The sequence below is a fragment of the Mustelus asterias genome, chromosome 22, assembly GCF_964213995.1.
Source record: "Mustelus asterias chromosome 22, sMusAst1.hap1.1, whole genome shotgun sequence".
In the NCBI taxonomy this organism is placed as follows: domain Eukaryota; kingdom Metazoa; phylum Chordata; class Chondrichthyes; order Carcharhiniformes; family Triakidae; genus Mustelus; species Mustelus asterias.
Window position 1 is genome coordinate 74,447,923 of NC_135822.1, and position 17,270 is coordinate 74,465,192.

The following is a 17,270-nucleotide window of genomic DNA, read 5'->3' on the forward strand; positions in this document are numbered from 1 at the left end:
TCCATGTCACCGTTTGAGGCAACCTGGTGTTTCCCTCTCTGCCTGGTCTTGCCACGCTCATCGCCAGCTACCCCGGGGATTGGGAACTGGTGAGCAGTGTGAGGGTGCACGGCAAGCAGAAAGGTTCCACACAGGGAATGGACAGGCTGTGTGGACAACATTTCCTTTCAGATGCACAGAACAAGCAGGCTGCACACAGCAAGCAGAGGTTAGAGAGAACATGTTCCCGAGGAACCCTGGGTTTAAAGTTGTGTCAGTGCAGCTCTGTTACATCAACAGGGTAAAAGATGCGGCAATCTTTACTGCTGTCTGTAAACAATATATAATGTAACCCTGTCTGGGTCAAGTGGTAACTTCAGCTCAGTGATACCCTCAGAATAAACAAACAGATGTCAAACTAGATGGCTATCCATCGATCTATCCTTCACTATTTATTAGTCTATCTGTCGATTGATCTATCTGTCCATCACATTGTTCTGGTCCATCTCTGTCACTGCTTCTATCTCCCTGTCTCTCTACATGTGAAAGTTTTGACAGTATCCATCAGACTTCAGATGAGTGTAAATCTGTTATCAGAACGAAACCCATTCTGGGTTATTTTTCTGAGTAGGAGATAGAAATTTGCAAAACATTTGATAAATCTTTAGCTTTTCCTCATCCAACAGCGCTGTAATATTACTTGAACACAAGAAGACCCATTTAGGCCAGTGACAAAATACTGCCTTAATTGGGGAGTGTATCAGCAGCATCAGATCCCATTCAAACCAGGAAAGACACAAGACATCACTGGGCAGTGTGACTGTCTTTTAGGATCAGCTTCTTTTCATGCACTGATTATTTCTAAAGGAAGTGATTCCTATTAGAAGTCATCACTAATTCCTGTTTGATTTTTTAAATACTATTTGCTTTAATATGCAAAGCACTTTCCTAACATCGCAAAAACTTACATTCACATTTAATCTGGAAAAACATTCCAAGGCAGTGTATTCTTCAGAGAATCTCTACAGTACAGAAGAAGGCCATTCAGCCCATCGAGTCTGTACCGACCACAATCCCACCCTATTCCTGTCACCCTCATTTACCCTAGCTAATACCCCTGACACTAGGGTCAATTTATCATGGCCAATTAACCTAACCTGCACATCTTTGGGGTGTGGGAGGAAACCGGAGCACCCGGAGGAAACCCACGCAGACATGGGGAGAATGTGCAAACTCCACACAGACAGTGACCTGGAATTGAACTTGGGTCCTTGGCGCTGTGAGGCAGCAGTGCTAACCACCGTGCCACCCGTTCTCATCTGCTTTCTTGGACGTTTTGTTACCCATTCCTTAAGAAGAAGGTGGTGATAAGGTGCCTTATTTAACCAATGCAGTCTGTGTGGTGAAGATACATCCAGTGTGATGTTAGGTAGGAAGTTCCAGGATTCTGACCCAGCAATAATGATGGGATGACAAGAATATTTCCACATCCGAAGGCCTGTGGCTTGGAGGGGAGCTTGGAGGTAGTGTTGTCCCCTATGTCCTTGTTCTTCTAGGTGATGGAGGTTGCAAGTTTGTAGAACAATTCAGTTTTGATTTATCCCAATAATCTCTCCTTGGAGTAATTTAAATTTTGAATAATGTTCTCAGGCAGGCAATATTAAATTCCTCACCATGATAATCACCATGTGATTTCTCCTTTCATTGAAGGGATAGTTTGTTGTGGTGTATTTGGATATGACCCACAGTTAAATTGCAACGCTTGTCTATTGGTCTTTACCTGAAGGCATGACCTGGGGTATGTGTGCATTGGGGGAACTGCAGATAAGAGCAGTACATCTGATCCCATTTTTAATGGCGATGATTCCCCAGCAAGACTTAGAAAGGTTTAAAGTCTGCAGACTAAAGAACAGGTGCTTCAAGTGGGCGGTAGGGTGGGGTTGAGGAAGTCTTAGTGAGTCAAGGCCCCTTACTCAGCCTCACACTATCGGGCAGTCGATGGTGCCATTCACCAATAAGCCAAGACAACAGGCCCTGTGTGTTTTGAAAATGCAGAATTCTGTCCATACTTGGGAGAGGTAAAGCAAACCAAAGATCCACTGAAGAAGGAAGTCCCGGCTCTCAGTTTAATGTCCCCTCCAATCGGACAGCACAGCCTCCGTGTTGGACTGAATCATGCGCTCCAGTCTCTGGAGTGGGGCTGAATCCACAACTTGCTTCAGAGCAGAGTGTGTTAGCCAGTGAGCCACCCACTGAGGAAAGCTTGAGAATGTGCAGTTTCAGAAGGATGAGCTTGAACGAGCTGAGTGATTTAGTGCACTCCCCCGTGTGCAACATTCACACGTGTCTCAAACCGATTAAAATCTAGTGAGCAGAGGAATGTCACATGATCATGTTATGCATTCATCCATGAAATTATCACTGATTCCTAGGCTTGTGCCGCACTGATTGTGCAAGATTTTGATTGCGGTATCTCAATGTTACAAACTGGGAATCCCACGAGGAATTTAGTGACGCGATTAAGGGGAGATGGAAAAGTATTATGCCGCTTCAATGATGGTGATCTTCACCTGTGTGTGATGACTTTAATCAGGCAATTGAGGTGGGCCTGTTAGAATATGAACTCCCTGATTAAGGGCCAAATTGTTGGGCCAATCAGGGAGCCTCTTGCTTCGTACTTAACCCGGAGTGCCAGTTCCTCTGGGAATCCCAGTGTAGGCTGCTCACCGAAAGCACTCTATGCTGTTGTCAGAATTGTAAATAAAGGGATTTGGGTGAACGGGCTTCTGCCTCCGAGGACTTATTACACTGTATTAGGCTTTCTGTGAGTAATGAAGAATCGGGGTGATCACTTCGAGTGGAGAGATTGGGGGAGATTTAATGGAGCTGTTCAAAACGATGAAGGGTTTTGATGGTAAAAATAAGAGGAAGCAGTTTCTATGAGTTGTAAGGTTCTTTGGGACATCCTGACTTTGTGAAAGGCGCTATAGAATGCAAGATTTTCCTTCTTAAAGTCAAGGAGAAAATCTCAGTTTGTTGTCTTTGTGATGGCTGATGTCACTGCATTCAAGAGGAGCATTTTAGCAAATTGTAGGGGATTGGGTGCTCCGCAAGGTAGTTCATCCATAACTGGTGACAGTGGGTCAGACACAGCGTGGGCACAGCCAGCTGAGAATACTCACCTTTGCTGCGAATACTCCAATCACTCACGTAGGAGATGCAATGGCTGCTGGATGAGCTTACATTTCTACAGTGTCTTTCACAGTCTCAGCACATTCCAAACAAAGTACTTTCTGAAATGCAATCACTGTCTTATTGCAGGAAATCATAGAATCCCTGCTGTACAGAAGGAGGCCATTCGGCCCATCGAGCCCGCACCGACAACAATCCCACCCAGGCCTTTGCCCCGTAACCCCATGTATTTACTCTGCTAATCTCCCTGACACTAAGGGGCAATTTTAGCCTGGTCAATCCACCGATCCCACACACCTTTGGAGTGTGGGAAGAAACTGGAGCACCCGGAGGAAACCCACGCAGACACGGGGAGAACATGCAAACTCCACACAGTCACCTGAGGCTGGAATTGAACCTGGGTCCCTGGCGCTGTGAGGCAGCAGTGCTAAATGTGACAGCCAATTTGTTCACATTGAGGTCTTGATGAACAGAAATGTGATAATGACCAGATAAATCTGGTGGCACAGTGGTTAGCATTGCTGCCTCACAGTGCCAAGGACCCGGGTTCAATTCCCGGCTTGGGTCACTGTCTGTGTGGAGTTGGCATGTTCTCCCCGTGTCTGCGTGGGTTTCCTCCGGGTGCTCTGGTTTTCTCCCGCAGTCCAAAGATGTGCGGGTTAGGTGTATTGGCTGTGCTAAATTGTCCCTTAGTGTCCAAAGATGTGTAGTTTAGGTGGATTAGCCATGCTAAATGTGTGGGGTTACAGGAATAGGGCGAGGAGAGGGAGGGGGGTGCCTGGGTAGGATGCTCTTCCGGAGATTCAGTGCACACTCGATGGGCCGAATGGCCTTTTTCTGCACTGTAGGCATTTGATGGTTTTAGCACCATCAGGAAAAAAGCAGGGAATGCTTCAGTGCAGTGTGAAGCTCACAGAGGGTTCATTGGCCCCACGGCCTTTGAGCAGTTTCCCTGAGAGTTAGTTTGCTTCCCCCCGCCCCCCACCCTAACCCCGGTGCTAACCCGTGCTGTAAATTCATCACCGGAACCTTTTTTTAGTCCAGATATAAATAGTTTCAGTATCCGACACCAAGTTAACACTTATCTCTGGGCAAAAGGTTAAAATTAGCGCGAGCGGCTGTGCATTTTGCAAAAGTGATTTAGGTCCCTGGTCAAAAGCTGTGGAATGCTTCTGCCCAGTCACAAGCTTTAGGTCAGTGACGATGGAGACATACTCAGTACTTGATCCAAGCCTTTACGGCTCCAATCCTTTTGATGTGGGTCGCCTGTCGGGGGTGTTTTGGTGCATTTGGGGGTTTTTTTGGAAGCAGGTTGAGGACAATTAATCAGAACCTTTTCATTCTCTTTGTTGGGGTCGCCCTCATTCGCCTCTCCCTCTTCCTGGGGGGAGGAGAGATGCTGAGTGTCGGCAGGCTACCGGAGAGAATCTTCTCCCTGCAGCAAGTTGTGGCACTCACTTCCGGAGTTAGTGGCTGAGGGAGGACCTATGGCAGCATTCCAGATTGGACTGGAGAGGGATAGGGGTTGGTAACTCTCATTGAACATGGTCCTGGAGGTTTTATCAACCGCTTCACTCAGTCAAACAGCCGCCTTTTGGTGTCAGATGTCTTATTTCTGGTGTCCAATACTTCCAGTGTTTTTACAACAAGGAAACTGAGTGGAACATACAGTGTCACCTATGATTTATTTTGCCGCAGCAGTGTCTTGGAAATTAGTCTGGAGGGCTGGTAACCCTGGACAGGTGGATGGAGAAAGAAGGGATGAAGGGCCTGTTTCCATGCTGTAAACCTCTCAGTGATAAGGGAAAACGGTGGATAAATGTGATAGAATCCCTACAGTGCAGAAGGAGACTATTCGGCCCACCGCGTCTGTACTGACCACAGTTCCACCCAGGCCCTATCCCCAATAACCACGCACATTTACCCTGCTAATCCCCCGACACTAATGGCCAATCCACCTAACCCGCACATTTTTGGACTGTGGGAGGAAACCGGAGCACCCGGAGGAAACCCACGCAGACACGGGGAGAATGTGCAAACTCCACACAGACAGTGACCCAAAGCCGGAATTGAACCCGGGTCCCTGGCGCTGTGAGGCAGCAGTGCTAACCCACTGTGCCACCCGTGATGAGGACAAATTGCTGGCATGATTGAGCAATGGGCTGGACAGTCTGCTGTAAATGTTGTCATTTTGATATACTTGTGTACCCGTGCACAGCGCTTTGGGTTGTACATCAGGGCAGACCCGTGGATATTTAAATGAGGCATGAACTGAGATCCCATTGCCAGAGAGTCCCCCTTTATCTTTGATCAAGTGAACTGCTTTTGATTTGCAGTGGCTGTTGCCCAGTCGGTAAATGTGGAAGCTGATTTGGTGCACAGCAAGATCCCACAAAAGCAGGATGCTAATGGAAGATCCTTGTTGTAGTTAATTAGGAATTCTCTTCCACTTGCCCAAAGAGGCAAGTTTGGGGAGGGCCGCAGGTGGAGGTGGGGGGGTCCCAAAGGGGCAAGTTTGGGGAGGGCTGCAGGTGGAGGGGGGAGGGGGGTCCCAAAGGGGCAAGTTTGGGGAGGGCCGCAGGTTTGGTCAATCAGTTTAGCGTCTTTTCTGAAGATGGGTAAAATCTGGGCTTGGTCAGAGTTGCCAGCTGGAACCTTGGTCTAAAGGGGTGGGAGTCTGAGTTCGGCCTCTGATCCGCACTCTCATCCCTAAAGTCTGCCAGCTGTAAGTGTTGAGTTTTGCATGGAAAGGTCTACTGTTGAGAAATGATTTCTGACTTACTTATGAACATCTTCCATAATATATCACAAAATAGATCTCACTCCCTTTGACATGATTATAGAACAGAATCATAGAATCCCAACAATGCAGAAGGAGGCCATTCGGCCCCCTGTGTCTGCATCAACTCAGTATCTTACCCAGGCCCCACCCCCAATTCCTACATAACCCCCAATCCACCCAACCTACACAGCTTGGTTCACCATAGGGCAATTTAGCATGGCCAGTCCTCCTAACCTGCACATCTTGGGAGGAAACCGGAGCACCCGGAGGAAACCCACGCGGACATGGGGAGAACATGCAGACTCCGCACAGACAGTGAGCTGAAGCTGGAATTGAACCTGGGTCCCTGGCGCTGTGAGGCAGCAGTGCTAACCAATGTGCCACCCACGATTGTAAACACACTTCAGTGCCCAACTTTTCCAATGATGAATTCCTCTGTCCATGTTTATATTGGCAAATGACCGTGTAAGCATGTCACCCGGTAGTCACACTATCGTCCCGGTAGTGGTGCTGTATCCAGCTCCTCAGCCTCCGTAACAGACCTTTGCTTCGACCTTCTCTATCTCCCAAACGGTTGGAAGTTTATGTATTTATTTGTCACTAATCTGAAATCATAAAATGCATAAACATAAGGAGAGGATTATGATTTGAAACGGGGACTGACTGGTCTAATTGCTAGTTCCTGCTGTCCAACCCCACTTCAGCTGTAGCCTACACATGGGGCAGGATTTTCCGGTCAGAGTTGCGAAGGGCTTGCTGTATTTTCAGTAAAACTCCACACTGTGGCCTTGTCTTGCCCTGTGCACTGCCACACCAGGCCGGCCTGTGACCTTCAACAAGATGTGAGTGCAAGAAGCAAAGTTGGCCAGCGAAACAGGATGGCGGGAACTGGAGACTTCACCTGCACTGCGGAATTGTAATATACCACACCTTAGACATGTGGCCACAAGCTGCTGTAAGTTGTAATGGGTAGGAACAGCACTGCTCTGAAACTTCCACAGGGCCAGTTAAAGAGCTTCCAGAAATTAGCGCCAATACAGAAGGGGGTATAAACTGAGTGAAGATAATCCACTGTGCTGATAAACCTGTGGTGAACTTGTGAGGAGTTGCCTCTCAGAACTGCTCCAGTTCTTCTGTCTTATTCCAAGACCTTTTCCCTTGCGGTTAGCCCCTATTGTTCAAGAAAGGTAGATTTGGATCTCTGCTTTTAAAAAGAAATGATATGGAGTTGCCGGCGTTGGACTGGGGTGGGCACAGTAATTAGTCTCACAACACCAGGTTAAAGTCCAACAGGTTTATCTGGTAGCACGAGCTTTCGGTGCCACTCACTCTGAAGAAGGAGCGGCGCTCCGAAAGCTCGTGCTACCAAATAAACCTGTTGGACTTTAACCTGGTGTTGTGAGACTTCTTACTTTAAAAAGAAAAGTTTCTAGTTTGGGCCTGTGAGCCTGGCTATGGGTTGAATCCAATGCCCCCTGTATTATATTCAGCTGCGCAGACACTGGAGGCTCCCCTGTATGTCCCGGGCCTCCTGGTGAGATTGCCGAATGGAATCTGTGAATATTTATGTGCTGTGGACACATGTCCACGGGAGAATAGATTGAGGCTTGGTTCAGTTAGGGTGATGGAAAAAATGCTACAGAGAGGAGGGATTTTTTTTCGCCGTGATAAAAATAGCAAAGGCTGCAAATGGATCGCGGGACAGGAGGACCTTCCTATTCTACCCTGCAGACCACCAGGGAGAAACCTCCAAAGGGACCCCCCCTCCCTGTGCTGATCGCAGCAAATTTTAAACTTAATCTGCTTCCAGTATCCAGATAGATAGATAGAGAGCATTTATATAGTGCCTTCCCTGGCCTCCAAACATCCCAAAGGGCTTTACAACCAGAAATACTTTTCTGAAGTGTACTCAATGTTGTAATGTCGTAGTACATTATGTATTTATGTGTCGCAGTGATAGAGGTATACACCACAGAAAAAGGCCCTTCAGTCCATCGCGTCTGCACTGGTCAAAGACAAACCACCTAACTGTTCTAATCCTACTTCCCAGCACTTAGCTCATGATCTTGCGTGCCTTGGCATCGCAAGTGCACATCTAAATACTTCTTAAATGTTATGAGGGTTCCCGCCTCCACCACCCTTTCCGGCAGCGAGTTCCTGACTCCCACCACCCTCTGGGTGAAAAGGTTTTTCCTCACATCCCCTCTAAACCTCCTGCCTCTTAGTTTAAATCCGTGCCCCCTGGTCATTGATCCCTGCACCGAGGTTTCCTCCTGTCTACCCTATGCCCCTCATAATTTTATACATCTCAATCATGTCCCCCTTCAGTCTTCTCTGCTCCAAGAAAAACAACCCCAGTCTATCCAATTCCTCTTCATAACTAAGACTCTCCAGCCCAGGCAACCTCCTGGCAAATCTCCTCTGCACCCTTTCTAGTGCTATCACGTCCCTCCTATATTGTAGATGCCAGAACTGCACACAATACTCCAGCTGTGGCCTAACCAACGTTTTATATAGTTCCAGCATAACCTCCATGCTCTTAAACTTTATGCCTTGGCTACTAAAGGCTACTAAAGTACCATATGCCTTCTTACTCACTTTATCCACCTATCCTACTACCTTAAGGGACCAGTGTACATGCTCTCCAAGACCCCTCTGATCCTCGGTACTTCCCAGAGTCCTGTCGTTCATCATGTCTTACCTTGTCTTGTTTGTCCTGCCCAGTGCATCACCCCACACTTATCTGGATTGAATTCCATTTGCCATTGATCAGCCCATCTGATCAGTCTGTCTATATCCTCCTGTAATCTAAGGCTACCCTCCTCACTTTTTACCATCCTACCAATTTTCCTATCATCTGCGAACTTACTGATCAACCCTCCTCCATTCAAGTCCAAATTATTTATGTAAACCACAAGCAGCAAGGGCCTCAACACTGATCCCTGAGGGACCCCACTCCGAAGGGACCCCACCAGACACAGTCTTCCAGTCAGAAAAACACCCCCTGGCCATCACCCTCTGCTTCAGCCAATTCCGCATCTAATTTGTCAAATTCCCTTGGATCCCCTGGGCCCTTACCTTCGCTCTCAGCCTCCCACGTGGGACCTTATCAGAAGCCTTGCTGAAGTTCAAGTAAATTACGTATACAAAAATATATTATCACTGTGGGCGATATAGAAATCACATAGAAATGGGCCCATTGTGTGATATCATGAAAAGGACATCATTTGCTCATTGCCTCAGTTCTGTTGATGGGTTCTTGCTGTACACAAAATGGCTGTTGCATTTGCAACCAGCTAAATGCTAAATTCACCCTAGTGTCAGGGGGATTAGCAGGGTAAATGTGTGGGGTTGCGGGAATAGGGCCTGGGTGGGATTGTGGTTGGTACAGACTCGATGGGCCAAATGGTCTCCTTCTGTGCTGTAGGGATCCTATGATTGACTGGCTCGGCCATGTGCAGAGGATGGGAGGGAGCCACATCACCGAGGATGTGCTATACGCTGAGATAGCTCAGGCCAAGAGACCGACCGGTTGTCCAAAGGTCTGACTGAAGGAAGCGACCATGAAAACTCTCAACATCAATCACAACAAGTGGAAAACTGCAGATGACAACCGACGCAAAGGGTGACACCAGCTTTGGGCAGGAGTTTGTCATCATTGATGATGTGCACTTTCAGAAGCTCCAAAGCAGACGCCAGCCCTGCAAACAAGGTGTCAACAGAGATCATCCCACACCACTCAGTGAGGGAGAATGTCATGTATAGCACTGGTAGGAAGCAGCCTTTGCCTCTCCAGGCACAGCTTGCTCTGTCATCAGAAGAACGGCAGCGAATGATCTGATCTGACCTTGAGGCTGTGTTTCCACCCTGCTCTGCAGATGGATAGATGCCAATCTCTCAAAGCAATTACTTTACTTCCAAAATACCTGATTAAAAGTGAAGCATTTTGTTTGGGACTTCCTGAGGATGAGAAAGACGTTAGATAAATGGATGTTCTTTCCTTCTCGTAGCTTTCAAGAACTTCTTTGAAATGCTCAGAACCCGATGGCCTGCTATCCATATTGCTTTGGGATGATTGTTCCAGGCACTGGGGCCGTGGAAATGCAAACTGTCCTTCGATTCAGCACTTTGTTTGCCCAGATTTTGCCGACGGTTGTGAGCACACCCTTTTGGGTCCTTGCTCGGCTGGAGTTGCTCATTCTCCGGGACTAGGGGGGGCATACGTTTAAGGTGCGAGGGGCAAGATTTAAAGGAGATGTATGAGGCAAGCTTTTTTACACAGAGGGTGGTGGGTGCCTGGAACTCGCTGCCGGGGGAGGGAGTGGAAGCAGATACGATAATGAGTTTAAAGGGGCATCTGGACAAATACATGAACAGGATGGGAATAGAGGGATATGGTCCCTGGAAGGGTAGGGGGTTTTAGTTAAGTCGGGCAGCATGGTCGGTGCAGGCTTGGAGGGCCGAAGGGCCTGTTCCTGTGCTGTAATTTTCCTTGTTCTTTGTTCTTTGACTGGATTCTCCAGGAATGAAAGGTCCATGTGCAAAAGACCTGAGCAAAACCCTGGAACTCTAAAGAGATTTTACTTTCTAAATGTGCTTTATTTTAGTATTGCTGAGAAAAGAGACAAGCTGTCAAAGTTTTTTTGTTATGATTCATCAGGACAGATTGGTAAGAATACTAAAACGATGAAAGGTGTCGACAGCAGATCTCCTTTTTCAGCAACACTCAGGTTGCGTACTACCAAGTGAATGTTTATAGTTTAATTTGTGCACCTTTGTTAATTTTAAAAGTATTGAACACGGGGAGTAAAGGAGCACTCGAAAGGTGGACACATTTGCAGACCCAGTGGCGGTTCTTTGGGGGTGGGGAGGTCGGAGTTCATGCGATGACACCTCCAGGAATATGTCCAACCAGAGTTGGCAACCCTCCGCTCAGCGCAGACTGGCAGAGGGATGAGTGGGGGGAGGGGAGAATTCACGCACACCGTGCGATCCGCGGTCACGTGCCCCAAATCGCTGGGCTCCGGCACAGTAAAAGCAAATTGATTTTATTTCTCCCTTTGTAAACAAAAGGGGGAGAATCAATCGTCTCCTAATTTTAATCAGCATGTGAGGGAGCACGCCCGGAACAGTGACCAGCTCAGTCGACGGCACATCCGGGTCTACCAGCTGTACAGCCGCACCAGCGGAAAGCACGTCCAGATCCTTGGCAAGAGAATCAATGCAACCGCTGAAGACGGGAGTAAATACGGTAAGAAAGTCTGCCTGGGTATTGCGGTTTTACCACTGGCTGTGTATAGTGATGCCACAAGCCCTGGGCAGAATGGAGGTGCTGACAATCCTCCCTAGGAGTGATTGGTGTAAGTGAGAATGATTGATTTAACCACATCATTTGCAAAATGTAACTCTTCCCCATTCATAAAGAGGCTCTGCTTTCGACCAGTCCCGAAATTCAAACTGTTTATAGATAGAATAATAAATATCTGGGAGTGAGTTACAGACTGGAATCTAATCGAGGAGTTAGGAGTGGTTTATATATAGAATAACAGATACCCGGGAGTGAGTTACAGACTGGAATCTAATCGAGGGGTTCGGGGTGATTTATATACAGAATAGCAGATACCCGGGAGTGAGTTACAGACTGGAATCTAATCGAGGGGTTCAGGGTGGTTTATATATAGAATATCAGATACCCGGGAGTGAGTTACAAACTGGAATCTAATCGAGGGGTTCGGGGTGATTTATATACAGAATAGCAGATACCCGGGAGTGAGTTACAAACTGGAATCTAATCGAGGGGTTTGGGGTGGTTTATATATAGAATAACAGATACTCGGGAGTGAGCTACAGACTGGAATCTAATCAAGGGGTTCGGGATGGTTTATATATAGAACAACTGATACCTGGGAGTGAGTTACGAATGCAATCTAATCGAGGAGTTTGGGGTGGTTTATATATAGAATAACAGATACCCGGTAATGAGTTACAGACTGGAATCTAATCAAGGGGTTTGGGGTGGTTTATATATAGAATAACAGATACTCGGGAGTGAGTTTCAGACTGGAATCTAATCAAGAGGTTTGGGTGGTTTAGATATAGAATAACAGATACCCGGGAGTGAGTTACAGACTGGAATCGAATCGAGGGGTTCGGGGTGGTTTATATATAGAATAACAGATACCCGGGAGTGAGTTACAGACTGGAATCTAATTGAGGGGTTCGGGGTGGTTTATATATAGAATAGCAGATACCTGGGAGTGAGTTACAGACTGGAATCTAATCGAGGAGTTAGGAGTGGTTTATATATAGAATAACAGATACACGGGAGTGAGTTACAGACTGGAATCTAATCGAGGGGTTCGGGGTGGTATATATATAGAATAACAGACACCCGAGAGTGAGTTACAGACTGGAATCTAATGAAGGGGTTTGGGGTGGTTTATATATAGAACAACTGATACCTGGGAGTGAGTTACGAATGCAATCTAATCGAGGGGTTTGGAGTGGTTTATATATAGAATAACAGATATCTGGTAATGAGCTACAGACTGGAATCTAATCGAGGGGTTCGGGGTGGTTTATATATAGAATAACAGATACCTGGGAGTGAGTTACAGACTGGAATCTAATCAAGGGGTTTGGGGTGGTTTATATATAGAACAACTGATACCTGGGAGTGAGTTACGAATGCAATCTAATCGAGGGGTTTGGGGTGGTTTATATATAGAATAACAGATACCCGGGAGTGAGCTACAGACTGGAATCTAATCGAGGGGTTCGGGGTGGTTTATATATAGAATAACAGATACTCGGGAGTGAGTTTCAGACTGGAATCTAATCAAGAGGTTTGGGGTGGTTTAGATATAGAATAACAGATACCCGGAAGTGAGTTACAGAATGGAATCTGATCGAGGGGTTCGGGATGGTTTACATGTAGAATAACAGATACCCGGGTGTGAGTTACAGACTGGAATCTAATCTATAGGTTCGGAGTGGTTTATATATAGAATAACAGGTACCCGGGAGTGAGTTATAGACTGGAATCTAATCAATGGGTTCGGAGTGGTTTATATATAGAATAACAGATACCCAGGAGTGAGTTACAGACTGGAATCTAATTGAGGGATTCGGGGTGGTTTATATATAGAATAACAGATACTCGGGAGTGAGTTACAGACTGGAATCTAATCGAGGGGTTCGGGGTGGTTTATATATAGAATAACAGATACCCGGGAGTGAGTTACAGACTGGAATCTAATCGAGGGGTTCGGGGTGGTTTATATACAGAATAACAGATACCCGGGAGTGAGTTACAGACTGGAATCTAATCGAGGGGTTCGGGGTGGTCCATATATAGAATAACAGATACCTGGGAGTGAGTTACAGACTGGAATCTAATCAAGGGGTTCAGATGGTTTACATATAGAATAACAGATACCTGGGAGCGAGTTACAGATTGGAATCTAATCGAGGGGTTCAGATGGTTTATATATAGAATAACAGATACCTGAGAGTGAGTTACAGACTGGAATCTAATCGAGGTGCTCGGGGGGGTTTATATATAGAATAACAGATACCCGGGAGTGAGTTACAGACTGGAATCTAATCGAGGGGTTCGGGATGGTTTATATATAGAATAACAGATACCCGGGAGTGAGTTACAGACTGGAATCTAATCGAGGGGTTCGGGATGGTTTATATATAGAATAACAGATACCTGGGAGTGAGTTACAGACTGGAATCTAATCGAGGGGTTCGGGGTGGTTTATATATAGAATAACAGATACCCGGGAGTGAGTTACAGACTGGAATCTAATCGAGGGGTTCGGGTTGGTTTATATATAGAATACCAGATACCTGAGAGTGAGTTACAGACTGGAATCTAATCGAGGAGTTTGGGGGGTTTATATATAGAATAACAGATACCCGGGAGTGAGTTACAGACTGGAATCTAATCGAGGGGTTCGGGATGGTTTATATATAGAATAACAGATACCCGGGAGTGAGTTACAGACTGGAATCTAATCGAGGGGTTCGGGGTGGTTTATATATAGAATAACAGATACCCGGGAGTGAGTTACAGACTGGAATCTAATCGAGGGGTTTGGGGGGTTTATATATAGAATAACAGATACCCGGGAGTGAGTTACAGACTGGAATCTAATCGAGGGGTTCGGGGTGGTTTATATATAGAATAGCAGATACCCGGGAGTGAGTTACAGACTGGAATTTAATCGAGGGGTTTGGGGGGTTTATATATAGAATAACAGATACCTGGGAGTGAGTTACAGACTGGAATCTAATCGAGGGGTTTGGGGGGTTTATATATAGAATAACAGATACCTGAGAGTGAGTTACAGACTGGAATCTAATCGAGGGGTTCGGGGGGGTTTATATATAGAATAACAGATACCTGAGAGTGAGTTACAGACTGGAATCTAATCGAGGGGTTCGGGGGGGTTTATATATAGAATAACAGATACCTGGGAGTGAGTTACAGACTGGAATCTAATCGAGGGGTTTGGGGGGTTTATATATAGAATAACAGATACCCGGGAGTGAGTTACAGACTGGAATCTAATCGAGGGGTTTGGGGAGTTTATATATAGAATAACAGATACCTGAGAGTGAGTTACAGACTGGAATCTAATCGAGGGGTTCGGGGGGGTTTATATATAGAATAACAGATACCTGAGAGTGAGTTACATGTGGGTAATTAATCAAGCAGATCTTTCATAATTAGTTATAAGGCCAGTTTCTGAGCTCACAATCGACGTGTGGAGCTTTGCTTCCAAAAGCTCATGGCAGCAGTTAATGAATGGGAAGACGGCAGCCAGGAAAATCACAGGCACCTCCCTTCATTAATCTTCAGGAGTTGGGAAACCTCGGTGTGAATATCGACCATACCCAAGGAGAATGGGGGGAAAGCCCAAGGCTTATTGACAGCATTGTATCCCCCAACAACAGAGATACCTTCATTGTGCTCTGTTCCAGTCCATGTGGCCTCAGCAGATATTAATCCAGTTCCTCTTTGAAGAAGATCACTATTTTAATGGAGGATGTTCTTCTTGCAGCCAAATTGCTGGTGGAAACGGACACGTTCGACAGTCGCGTCAGAATCCGAGGAGCGGAGACCGGACACTACATCTGTATGAATAGAAGGGGAAAACTTGTTGGAAAAGTAAGTGACTGGGCAAAGCGAGGTCTGCACAGTTTCCAGGGTCTGTATGTGTGGCGCTAAGTCCACAAGGCACTCACAGAATTGATCAATGCCTTGCTAACATCAGTATGAAATATGTTAACATTGGCGATTAAATGTTGTGGGATTTCCAACCTCTCTGCCCGACTTCAAGGAGCTTGTGAATAAAGAACAAAGAAAATTATAGCACAGGAACAGGCCCTTCGGCCCTCCAAGCCTGCACCGACCATGCTGCCCGACTTAACTAAACCCCCTTCTGGGGACTGTATCTTCCTATTCCCATCCTATACATGTATTTGTCCAGATGCCCCTTAAAACTCACTATCGTATCCGCTTCCACTCCCTCCCCCGGCAGCGAGTTCCAGACACCCACCACCCTCTGTGTAAAATATCTGCCTCGTGCATCTCCTTTAAACCTTGCCCCTCGCACCTTAAACCTCTGCCCCCTCGTAATTGACTCTTCCACCCTGAGAAAAAGCTTCTGACTATCCACTCTGTCCATGCCCCTCATAATCTTGTAGACTTCTATCAGGTCTCCCCTCAACCTCCGTCGTTCCAGTGAGAACAAACCAGGTTTCTCCAACCTCTCCTCATAGCTAATGCCCTCCATACCAGGCAACGAGTGAACTAGTGATTTATACAAGTTTAACATAACCTCCTTGCCCTTGTACTCTACGCCCCCATTGATAAAGCATAGGATACTATCTGCTTTATTAACCACGCTGTCAACCTGAACTGCAACTTCCAGTGACTTATGCACATAAACACTCAGGTCCCTCTGCTCTTTCACGCCTTCTGGAATTGTATTCGTTATCATAGAATCACCACAGTGCAGAAGGAGGCCATTCAGCCCATCGAGTCTGCACCGACCACAATCCCACCCAGGCCCTATTCCTGTAACCCCACATATTTACCCTGTTAATCCCCCTGACACTAGGGTCAATTTAGCATGGCCAATCCACCCAACCCGCGCATCTTTGGAGTGTGGGAGGAAACTGGAGCACCCGGAGGAAACCCACGCAGACACGGGGAGAACGTGCAAACTCCACACAGACAGTGACCCAAGGCCGGAATTGAACCTGGGTCCCTGGCGCTGTGGGGCAGCAGTGCTAACCATTGTGCCACCGTGCCACCCCCAAAGAGAATATTAGATTGTCTTTCCATGTTCTTCCCAGTAAAATTAATCACTTCGCATTTCCCTGCATTGAACTCCATCTGCCACCTTCTGCTCTTTGCATCAACCTGTTTATGTTTTTTGAAGTTCTACACCATCCTCCTCATGGTTGCAATTTTTGTATCATCCGCAAACGTTAAAAATATACTCTGTATGCCAAAGTCCAGATTATTAATATATATCAGAAAAAGCAAGGGGCCCAATACTGATCCCTGGGAGCTTGATTACAAACCTTGCTCCAGCACTAAAACACATCCATCCCCCATTACTCATTGTTTCCTGACATACAGCCAGTTCCCTGTCTGTGTTGGTACTGTCCCTTTTGTCCCATGAGCGATAACTCTACTCAAGTCTGTGGCATGCTATTGTATCAAGCATCTTTTGGAAACACATGTACACCACATCAACAACATTGCCCTTATCAACCCTCTCTGTTCAAAACAACTCCAGCAAGTTAGCTAAACTTAATTTTCCCTCAAGAAATCCACACTGCGTTTCTTAATTAACCCCCATTTGTCCATGAGGCTATTAACTTTGTCCCAAATGATTGTTTCTAGAAGTTAAACTGACTGGCCTGTAGTTGCTGGGCTTTTCTTTAGTACCTTTTGTTTGAACAAGGGTGTAACATTTGCAATTCTCCAGTCCTCTGGGACCACTCCTGAGTGGCTGGAAGACTGAAAAATTCCAGCCTGTGCATCTACAAATTTCCACTTTCACTTCTTGGGTGCATCTCACCCGGTCCCAGTGCCTTATAAAACCATAAGACCATAAGACATAGGAGCAGAATTAGGCCACTCGGCCCATCGAGTCTGCTCCGCCATTCAATCATGGCTGATACTTTTCTCATCCCCATTCTCCTGCCTTTTCCCCATAACCCCTGATCCCCTTATTAATCAAGAATCTATCTATCTTTGTCTTAAAGACACTCAATGACCCGGCCTCCA

General features: G+C 46.4%; 1 protein-coding gene across 2 annotated transcripts in view; it reads left to right on the forward strand.

Annotated features, from left to right (window-relative positions):
- Nucleotides 1-17,270, forward strand: part of fgf17 (fibroblast growth factor 17) — a 33,513-nt gene that overhangs the window by 15,138 nt on the left and 1,105 nt on the right. The window contains exons 3-4 of one of the 2 annotated variants that reach the window (XM_078239656.1): nucleotides 11,027-11,204; nucleotides 15,028-15,134. In XM_078239656.1, coding sequence (XP_078095782.1) covers nucleotides 11,027-11,204; nucleotides 15,028-15,134 — 285 coding nt within the window. The remainder of the gene's footprint in view (nucleotides 1-11,026; nucleotides 11,205-15,027; nucleotides 15,135-17,270) is intronic. The other variant, XM_078239657.1, reaches the window with a different exon arrangement.